At 31.6% G+C, this 11140-nt stretch overlaps 1 protein-coding gene and 1 pseudogene across 1 annotated transcript; one reads left to right on the top strand and one right to left on the bottom strand.

The window, feature by feature from the left end:
- The first annotated feature begins 929 nt into the window (after positions 1–929).
- LOC140990645 (uncharacterized) lies at positions 930–1936 on the top strand (annotated as a pseudogene).
- Positions 1937–8688: 6752 nt separating this feature from the next.
- On the bottom strand, positions 8689–10813 carry LOC140989493 (uncharacterized). Its single transcript, XM_073458693.1, has 3 exons — positions 10621–10813; positions 9080–9486; positions 8689–8837 (listed from the first exon to the last, which is right to left on the bottom strand). Exons 2-3 carry the CDS (start codon positions 9437–9439, stop codon positions 8808–8810), a joined length of 390 nt encoding a protein of 129 aa, XP_073314794.1. The 5' UTR covers positions 9440–9486; positions 10621–10813; the 3' UTR covers positions 8689–8807.
- Between the last annotated feature and the right edge of the window lie 327 nt (positions 10814–11140).

Below are 11140 nucleotides of genomic sequence, written 5' to 3'. Positions count from 1 at the left end.
ATTATCTGGTTATAATGTGATGCACAGTAAAAAAAACATGTTTGATTTATTCGAAAAATCAATTTTTGTTTAGACTGATTATGATTATTTTTCTAAAATATATATTAAAATGAATAAATCGAGTTTTAAAATAAAATTCAATATTTTTATATTCGAATTTATTAGTTTTTTTTTATCGTATAGTTATAATATTTTTAATATTTTATTGATTATTTTGGTTTAACAAAATTCTTTCATATTTAATTTTGATAATATTATTATAGTGGTTAATTTTAAAATTTGTAACATTATTAATAATATTATTTATTTAAATAATAAAAAAATATATTTTGATATAATATTATTATATTGGTTAATTTTAAAATTTGTAATTTTATTAATAATATTATTTATTTAAATAATAAAAAAATATATTTATCAAATCAAAAAATAAAAAAGATAAAATTAAATGACAAATCTAAAGAGTTGGGGTTTCAACCCAGTCTTTGACTAGTTATGAAAATTACATATTCTATTTTTAATATATTTAAGTAAAAAGTCAACAAAAATTAAAATAGAAGCAAACAACAAATTAAAAATTCAAATCATAAATATATTTTGGCTTTGTTGTATGATTTTAATTTTAAAATACATTAATTAAAACATAATATTTCGTAACTTAACATTCTCATTTAATTTTATTTTTATATTATTTTTTTTAATTTTTTCTTAATATAATTTTTAAATGTTCGTATTCTTTGACGTTCGGTGTGATAATTGTAAGGTAGATAAGATTAAAAAAATTATGGTTGTGTATATGCATTTTTTTATATAAACGAATGTCATTTAAATTTGATACAATTTAAAAAGATGCACATGTACTTTTCGAAATTAGTTGAATTTTTTTTAGTTTTTGGTAAATTTTTGGGAAAGTATATATATAATTAATCGTTTTATTTAATTAAAAAACCCAAACAAATGTTCTCGGCTCAGTGACCTCTGAACGTTTCTCCTTGCCGAACCTTTGGAGAGAGAAGAAAATGTTGAAATTTTTGTCGAAGGTGAGGATCGAGTTTAACGCACTGGACCCATGCATAGCATCGTGCATGGAGTTCTTAGCTTAGTGCAACGCTCGCAAGGCCAAAGAATCGAACCCAAGTTGTCAGGTCCAGGTCAAGCGCCGCACCGACGATTTCCCGCCCAAGATTACAGTAACTTTCGTCAACGGCGTCGAGGAGACCTTCGAAGCTACCTCCACTCCAGCGCAAAAAATCTGCAACCTGATTCTCGAGAAGGGCCAGTTTCTCGAGACTGAGCAGATGTTTTGCGAAATCGGTGAGAAATGGCCTGTCGTTATCCCCGAAGAAGAGATCATTCAACCGTTTACTGGAATTAAGGTGATGGGATACTTGTTCTTGTGTACTGATTTTTGTTTATTAGATGATTTGCCTTGATTTGGAGCGGGATCAGAAATAGGTTGTGGTTGATATGATTTTGATAGACAATTTGGTGAGTAGATAAAATTCATTAATTTTTTTTTGTTTTTGTTTGTTTTTTTTTTGCACAAATCAATAATTTTATGCTAAGTGTGACATGAACATGGAAAATTAATCTCTTTTCTCGTTTCTTTTTCCAAATTTGCAGCCTAGAAAAGCAGAAGAGAAGCATCAATAACCCATTGAGTATTAATTTTTGGACTTTCGATCGACTACTTAATTAACAAGAGATCCAGAGGATGCATAAAGAGATGCAATTTCAAGGTTTTACTCCTTCGAATTTGAACTTTCTATCTACTTAATAAAGCTTTCATTTTTTTTCCTTACCTATCATGGGTAGATTACTGGAGTATTACAATTTGATCTTAATTCGATACCTATTTTTGAAGTAATATTATTTGGTTGGAGTATTCATATTTCACATGGATTCTTTGTTTCTTTTTTCTTGCTTATTGATTTTAATGCATATGATTGATGTTGAAACGTCCACTACTTGTTTTCTTAAAAAGTACTAGAAATTTTTTTTTCTCCTTAATCTCTATAATTCGAAATGTACATATATATAATTAATTTAAAATACCTTGACACCATTTTTAAAATAAAACAACCAACTAACATTTACAAATCCAAAGGAAAATAGTTCAAATCGTAAAATCGTTAAACATTTTATCGAACCTAAAAACATTATTTGAAAAGTATAGCCCATACTATAACCTTTTAAAAACATAAATAAAAAGTCGTATAAATCTCTTTAGCATAACATAAAACTGGTGCGGAAAACTAGTGTCGGTCCTCGGGTTATGTGCACCTTCAGTCCAGTCAGATCAATCATCAAGACTTCCATTAACATTATATTATTATCATAATCACTTGCATCAATCAAACCTAGAATCTTGATAACAAGTACTCATATACATATCACATACAACCTTGAAAATATTTGTACTTAAAATATCGTTTTCATGAAGATGCATGAACTTTAAACAAAAATATTTTTATAATGATGCATCAACTTCAAACATAAACATTTTCATAAACTTTTCATAAACATTTTCGTAAAAATTTTCATAAACTTTTCATATTATCATAAACATATTCATATTATCATCAACATATACGTATTTTTTTTTCTTCCGTTGAATTTAGATATTTAATTGTGACTTTCGTATTCATCTACGTATTGGACGATGGATCCATCTACATGTAACCACAGTATTGGGCGGCAGGGACATCAGCGACACTCTCACCCGTCAACTGAGCTTTGACCTTACGTATTAACATATCGTATCGTGTCAATGAAAATACGATCGTCGGGCTCCCTATGGGGCCTTCTCACGTAAACATACTCTTTTCTGGGCCTTCTCCCTCATGATATCTCCAAAATATCATCGTATTCGTATCAATGGAAATACGATCGTCGGGCTCTTACTGAGACCTTCTCCCTCACGATATCTCCAACATATCATCGTATTAGTCACAATTACTTCACTTCCTTCAACGTTTCGTATTCTCGTCACTTTATAAAAATTAAACATGCATATAGCGTTTTTTTTTTAAACCAAGCATGCAACATATCTTTTAGCGTTTTCGTTTCATCGTAAAAACCCATAAACATTTTAAATAACCATTTTTAACATATTAACTCATAAAAATCCGTAAACATTAAAAATCAACATTTTCGCATATTAAATCATAGAAATCCATAAACATTTAAAAATAACATTTTAACATCATAAACATTTAAAATAACATTTTGACATATTAAATCATAAACATTTAAAATAAACATCATAAAAATTCATAAACATTTAAAATAATTATAGTAGCATGTAAAACAGCATTCAGGACACTGCCATGACGTTTACTAATTCTCGGGTATAAAATTACTGTTTTATCCCTAGACGTAAAATTTCTTGTTTTTGACATTTTCTTAATTCCGTTGAAACTAGACCATCTCAAATAATTATTTAAGCTTACATTAATTTTCTCGTATATTTATTTGGCTTAAATCGATGACTTTTAAATTAATATTTAAACATAACATGTTAATGCGTTTTAATCCAACTTTAATATAAAATTCCCAAATTAAAAACTTAGACTTTTAATAATTATTTGAGCTTAAATATAATTTTTCATAATTTTATTAAGCTTAAATCTAGGCGTTTCAATTAATTCTTTAATTAACGTTTTGTGAGGCGATTAAATCCCGAATAAATCCAAAACTCATTATTTTGATCCCAAATTTTAAACATAACATTTTTATTACCTAAATTACCCTTGTGAGCCATGAACCACACCCGTGAACTCATGGTTCCAATTTTAATCTTGAAAATCTCATTTTTGACACATGTAAGGACACATCGAGCCATATCTTGAAATACTCGAGCCACCTCGAGCCAAACCCGATCCAACCCACCTAAGAACTCTACTGACCAAGCCTAGCCCATGGAACCAACCCTAGCTCGCTCAGAACACTTCTGCCCCCACACCCGATTGCATGCATGTGTGTATATGAGTCTCCTAGCATATCTAGGACTCCTAACCCAACTAAGACCCTTCCAGCCGAGTCACCACCGAGCCCACTTGACCCTTACCATACCTAGACCACACCCAGACCCAACCCAGACCAGCCCAAGCCCTGGAACCCACGCAGCGAACCACTGACCCAAGTGGCAGCAGCCTGCGTGCCTCCCTTGCTTCTTACGTTCTCATGTTTTCTCTCGAGCCAATAGCAACCCAAGCCACACCAGCCCCTGCCTAGACCCTTGTGCACTCTCTTAGGACCCTAAAGACCTAGCCTATCCCAGCCCAGAGCCCCCTGGTCGAGCCACTTTCTCCCTGCGCAACAGCACACCCTGTGCGACTTCCTTGGCTTGCTCTCGGGCTAGGACTCCTCCCCAGACGTGGCCCAAGCCAAGCCATGCATCACAGCCCCTTACAACCGAGCCCCATGATAAAAAAACAGAAAGGTGGTTCCAGCTTGCTATATACTTGTGTGCAGCCTTTTCATGTGCGTTCTAGGACCTTATAACTTGTGTAAAACCATCCCATATTAGTTTACTTTCTAACCATGACAGCCCCTTAGGTACATGAATTTCATGATTTTTGGATCAAAATACATGTCTTAAAAATCATATAATATGCATATCAGAAAATATTTAAAGTCAACCCTTGATTTTCATGCAAAACATGTTCAAACAAATACTATGGTGTGATGAATAAGTAAAAGAAAGAGTATGACGTACCTTTGCGTAGATTACGCACGAAAAATGTTTTGTGATGCGAAGAATTTTGACGTAGGAAACCTTAGGATGAATTCTCTTCAAAGCTCACGAGTTTTCCTTCAATTCTACGTGTGGTGTGTGTGCTTTAGAGCTGCTAGGAGTTTTTGAGTGTGTGTGTGTGGAGTGTGTGTGAGGCGTGAGTTGTGAGGTTTGGGGGGAATGGTTTAGCTTAATTATAATAATTAAATTGTGTGTGCAAGCTTAGGGCCCATTAGTATGGTATACTAGGCCCAATAAGTCCAATAGTAAATATTAAAAATATTTTGAGTAGAAAAGTTTGTGAATTTATTAGCTGGATTGCCAATATGTTTGTATTTTTGTTGAAAAACCAACACTGTTATAAATTACGTCCCGGCGTATAAAATCACCTCAAAACTCCTTATTTTCAAAAATAAGAAAAAACGTCAACCATATTTTAAATAATTAACAACAATTATTTAATAAAAACATTTTTCATTTTTCAGCTATCGTTCTCCGTTCCTCGATCACAACTCGAATAACTTTTAAAAATATATTTTAATGCAACCATGAAGAGAAGTACATTTTAAACATGTCAACATGCACAACATATTTAATCCATGCATTTAAAACATTTAATTAAAATACAAAAGAATTTAATAACTTGCATGCACTAATTTTTGGGGCGTTACAGATGTGATGTTAATTTTGTTCACCTTTAACTCTGATTACCAAGACAACTCATGTCATTATATATACCAGCGGTTGAAGCACGCACGTACCTGTGTAATTTTTCTTTCATTTTGTTGATTTGAAATGGCCTTATTACACTTAATTTAATGAGTTTAAACAATATAATTTAATGTAGTGTCATGAATTAAATATAACTATATATTTCAAGCTAGTTCTTGTAAAATTTATTTCAGTGATTTGGAAAAAATATGTGCCAAGAGACCAAAGTAAATTTTTTTCTCACATTATCAAGCAGTTAGATAGTAGATATGCGTGTCTGATTTTTGCGGTTATTAAAATGGTGTATTTCAAGTTATATTCGATAGGTTTGTAGAGATGAGGTTGATAGATTCAAGGTTATATAACAAATAATGTATCTTGCATTTTCAAGATCAATGGTTTTCCTTGCATTGAATATGAGAGAAGCAACACTCGATGAGTTGAAAAGTAACTCTCATATCCTACATTTTCGCAATCCTCAATTAGAAGACCATATATTTGCAACCATTACATGATATATATATATCAGGACAACAAATATGCTTATGATTTAGTGAATTTCTAACGAAACAAGTACTTGTAAGTATATTAACACAAGATAGGTGTCTCGATCTGATATTCATGTAAATATACACAATGTTCGATATTTATTCATCGTTCTTCTCTTTTGACTACGTGAGGATTCAACATCATGTCCATCACCATCTTCTCTGGTGAATCTTCCTAGTTAGAAAATATTTTCATGTCCACCCGAAAGAATTTCGATCGAATTATGGTCAAATGTCACCGATCTCGTAGTAATTTTTTTTTAAAACCAGCAAAAGGACTTATCAATCTCAAGGCAAAAGAGGCCTTGATTCAACCCAAAACTCAAGATTGCCTCGGAAGCCCTGTTTACAATCCTTTTCAAAATCGCTAAAGCTTTCCAACTGCACCGTGTTGGTGGTGTTGGACAAATAACTGATAATTTCCTCAAAAATAGCCTCATCGCATGGAATGGCTAAAGGCCAGGCCCAATATTAGCGAACCCATACTCCTCCTCAGCTTGGGCCAATAGCCTTTTAAACACTGGATGGTTTAAATACGTGGCCTGCAGCACAAAAGTATGAGAAATCAGATTCTTAAATATTGATCAAACGTTCATCGTATTAGTTACAATTACTTCACTTCCTTCAACATTTCATATTTTCATCACTTTATAAAATTCATGTATAAAATAATCGTTTTTTCTTTTAAACGCATATCTTTTAACATTATCGTTCCATTATAAAATTCCTTAAACATTTAATATAATCATATTAAAATATTTTACAGCATTCATGGCACTGTCAGGACATCTAACCTTAAAACGCATGGCTGGAAGGGCAGGAAGGAGAGAAACGCACGGCTAAGGAATATTTATGGGAGTGCGTGTTCGCTAATATTGGGCCTGACCTTTAGCCATTCCATGCGATGATGCTTTTTTTGAGGAAATTATCGGTTATTTGTCCAACACCACCAACACAGTGCAATTGGAAAGATTTGGCGATTTTGAAAGGGATTGTAAACCGGGCTTCCGAGGCAATCTTGAGTTTTGGGTTGAATCAAGGCCTCTTTTGGCTTGAGAATGATAAGTCTTTTTGCTGGTTTTAAAAAAAATTACTGCGAGATCGGTGACATTTGACCATATTTCGATCGAAATTCTTTCGGGTGGACATGAAAATATTTTCTAACTGGGAAGATTCACCGGAGAAGATGATGATGGACATGATGTCGAATCCTCACGTAGTCGAAAGAGAAGAACGATGAATAAATATCGAACCAGATAATGTTGTGAAAAATAATCATCCAACATTGTGTATACTTACATGAATATCAGATCGAGATACTTATGTTGTGTTAATATACTTACAAGTACTCGTTTCGTTAGAAATTCACTAAATCATAAGCATATTTGTTGTCCTGATATGCAACTGTATGGTCTTCCAATTAAGGAATGCGAAAATGTAGGATATGAGAGTTACTTTTGAACTCATCGAGTGTTGCTTCTCTCATATTCAATGCAAGGAAAACCATTGATCTTGAAAATGCAAGATACATTATTTGTTATATAACCTCGAATCTGCCAACCTCATGTCTACAAACCTAACGAATATAACTTGAAATCCACCATTTTAATAACCGCAAAAGTCAGACACGCATATCTACTATCTAACTACTTGGTAATGTGAGAAACAAATTTACTTTGGTCTCTTGGCACATATTTTTTCCAATTTAATGAAATAAATTTTACAAGAACTAGCTTTAAATATAAAGTTATCTTTAATTCATGACACTACATTAAAATATATTGTTTAAACTCATTAAATTAAGTGTAATAAGACCATTTCAAATCAACAAAATGAAAGAAAAATCACCCAAGTACGTGTGTGGGTCAGCCGGTGGTATATTTAATGACATGAGTTGTCTTGGTAATTAGAGTTGAAAGGTGAACAAGATTAACATCACATCAATCATAACATTCTTAATTGCTTTGGTCATTGGAACAAACTCCTGAATACAATGCATTAAGATCAATAAGCAAGAAAAAAGAAAGAAAGAATCCATGAGAAATATGAATACTCCAACCAGATAAGATTACTTCGAAAATAGGTATCAAATGAAGATCAAATTGTAATACTCCAGTAATCTGCCCATTAAAAGTAAGGGAAAAAATGAAAGCTTTATTAAGTAGATAGTAAGTTCAAACTCAAAATAGTAAAACCTTGAATTGCATCTCTTTATGCATCCTCTGGATCTCTTGCTAATTAAGTAGTCGATTGAAAGTCCAGAAAATTAATGCTCAATGGGTTATAGTTAGGGGTGTTCAAACTTCGGATAAAACCGAAAATCCAAACCGAAAAAACCGAACACCAAACCAAACCGAAAGCCGAATTTTGTAATTCGGATATAAATGTTAAAACCGAAGTTTATTTGGTTCGGTTACGGATTATATATTTCGAAACCGAACAAATCGAAAAAATAGAAATTTCATTAAATTAATAATTTTTTTATATTATATATTTTGATATGATATTTCGTGAATGAAAAACCATTTTGAACAATCTTTAGATGATTGTTGTTTGTTTAATTAATTTAGATCTTATATTTAAATATTTTACTAAGAAAACATGTAGAAAGTTAACATATTATATTTTACAATATATTTATATTATTAATTTAAATAATTATATCAAAACCAAATTAACCGACCGAAATAACCGAACCGTCCCGAAGAAAAATGGTTCGGATATCGGATATATATTTCTAAAATCGAAAACCGAAAAAAACGAAATAAAAAACCGAAAACCGAACCGAACCGACCGATGAACACCCCTAGTTATTGTTGCTTCTCTTCTGCTTTTCTAGGCTGCAAATTTGGAAAAAGAAACGAGAAAAGAGATTAATTTTCCATGTCCATGTCACACTTAGCATAAAATTATTGATTTGTGCAAAAAAAAAAACAAAAATAAAAAAATTTATGAATTTTATCTACTCACCAAATTGTCTATCCAAATCATATCAACCACAACCTATTTCCGATCCCGCTCCAAACCAAGGCAAATCATCTAATAAACAAAAATCAATACACAAGAACAAGTATCCCATCACCTTAATTCCAGTAAACAGTTGACTGATCTCTTCTTTAGGGATAATGACGGGCCATTTCTCACCGGCTTCGCGAAACATCTGCTCAGTCTCGAGAAACTGGCCCTTCTCGAGAATAAGGTTGCAGATTTTTTGCGCTGGAGTGGAGGTAGCTTCGAAGGTCTCCTCGACGCCATTGACGAAAGTTACTGTAATCTTCTTGGGCGGGAAATCGTCGATGCGGCGCTTGACCTGGACCTGGCAACTTGGGTTCGATTCTTTGGTCTTGTGAGCGTTGCACTGAGCTAAGAACTCCACGCACGATATTATGCGTGGGTCCAGTGCGTTAAACTCGATCCTCACATTCGACAAAAATTTTAACATTTTCTTCTCTCTCCAAAGGTTGAGCAAGAAGAAGCGTCCAGAGGTCGCTGAGCCGAGAACATTTGTTTGGGTTTTTTAATTAAATAAAACGGTTAATTTTATATACTTTCTCAGAAATTTACCAAAAACTAAAAAAAAATTCAACTAATTTTGAAAATTACGCGCATCTTTTTAAATTGTATCAAATTTAAATGACATTCGTTTATATAAACAAAATACATACAAACCCATAATATTTTTTTTAATAAACTAGAGAGTCTTTACCAATTTGAAAGATCTTATCTATTTTACAATTATCACACCGAACATTAAAGAATATGAACATTTAAAAATTATATTAATAAAAAATACAAAAAATAATATAAAAATAAAATTAAACCAAAATGAAATTTTTTATTTGGTTGAGAATGTTAAGTTACGAAATATTATGTTTTAATTAATATATTTTAAAATTAAAATCATACAACAAAGCCAAAATATATTTATGATTTGAATTTTTAATTTGTTGTTTGACTTTATTTTAATTTTTTGTTGACTTTTTACTTAAATATATTAAAAATAAAACTATTTCTTGAATACTCATTGAATTAGAAATTGAAAGATGATGTGAAGTACAAGGTATATGTAATTTTAAATTTAAAAAGTGTAAATATAAGATTGATATAAATATGTAGGTATATGTAATTTTCATAGCGAGTCAGGGACTGGGTTGAAACCCCAACTCCTTAGATTTATCATTTAATTTTATCTTTTTTTTATATTTTGATAAATATATTTATTTTTTATTATTTAAATAAATAATAATAATAATGATAATAATAATAAATAATATTATTAATAATGTTACAAATTTTAAATTTAACCAATATTAAATACAAAAGAATTTTGTTAAACCAAAATAATCAATAAAATATTGAAAATATTATAACTATATGATAAAACTAATGAATCGTAATCAGACTAAATAAAAATTGATTTTTTGAATTAATAAAACCTGTTTTTCTAATGTGCACCAGTTTATAACTAGAAACTTAAATATATAAACATAAATTATTCAAATATCAAAAAAAAAATTTATCATATTTTAATTGAATAAATACTTTCTAAACTGATATCTACCGTTCTAAATAACATGCAATAAAAACAAATTAAGCTGGAGCACTGTGCACGGGCAAACTTACAATCTGATCGTAGAAGACGCTAGAGTACTGTGCACGCGCAAAAAAATAAACTGGAAAACGACTTGAACTACAAGCTAACAAAATTCATGATCTTAACCAACACTAAAAAATTTATCAAAAATTAAACCTAAAAAACTTACTTCAACTCGAAACTAAAATCGCCTAAGAGAGAAAAATGTATCACAGAAGGGAAGCGGTGAGTAGAAAAATGAACCGAGTATATAGAGACAGTTTGCGACGGTATTGCCTAAACCGTCGCAAATAGCGACAGTATGGCCTAAACCGTGGCTGATCTAAATCGACGACAGTTTTTGAACCGTTGCTAGATGGGCGACGATTTAATAAATCGACGCTAATTATTCGTTGTACATGGAATTCGCATGGAATGTGCAAGTGTCATAGCGTCTCTCTTTGGGCAGCTTGTGTCTAAATTGTTCGTTGTATATGGTACGAAGTTCGGGCATGATCCGCGGCTGGTCTAGGGCTTTGAGCAGTAGGTTAGGATGTATTTTATTTATGT

Source organism: Primulina huaijiensis, chromosome 12 (assembly GCF_012295235.1).
Source record: "Primulina huaijiensis isolate GDHJ02 chromosome 12, ASM1229523v2, whole genome shotgun sequence".
NCBI classification, from domain to species: domain Eukaryota; kingdom Viridiplantae; phylum Streptophyta; class Magnoliopsida; order Lamiales; family Gesneriaceae; genus Primulina; species Primulina huaijiensis.
Note: the sequence above shows the minus strand (reverse complement) of the source record. Positions and strands in the feature narration are given on the sequence as shown.

Coding starts and splice junctions, on each gene's coding strand:
- LOC140989493 (XM_073458693.1), bottom strand. CDS start 9,439: ATGTTAAAATTTTTGTCGAATGTGAGGATCGAGTTTAACGCACTGGAC. Junction 8,838..9,079: donor AACTGTTTACTGGAATTAAG/GTGATGGGATAC, acceptor CCAAATTTGCAG/CCTAGAAAAGCAGAAGAGAA.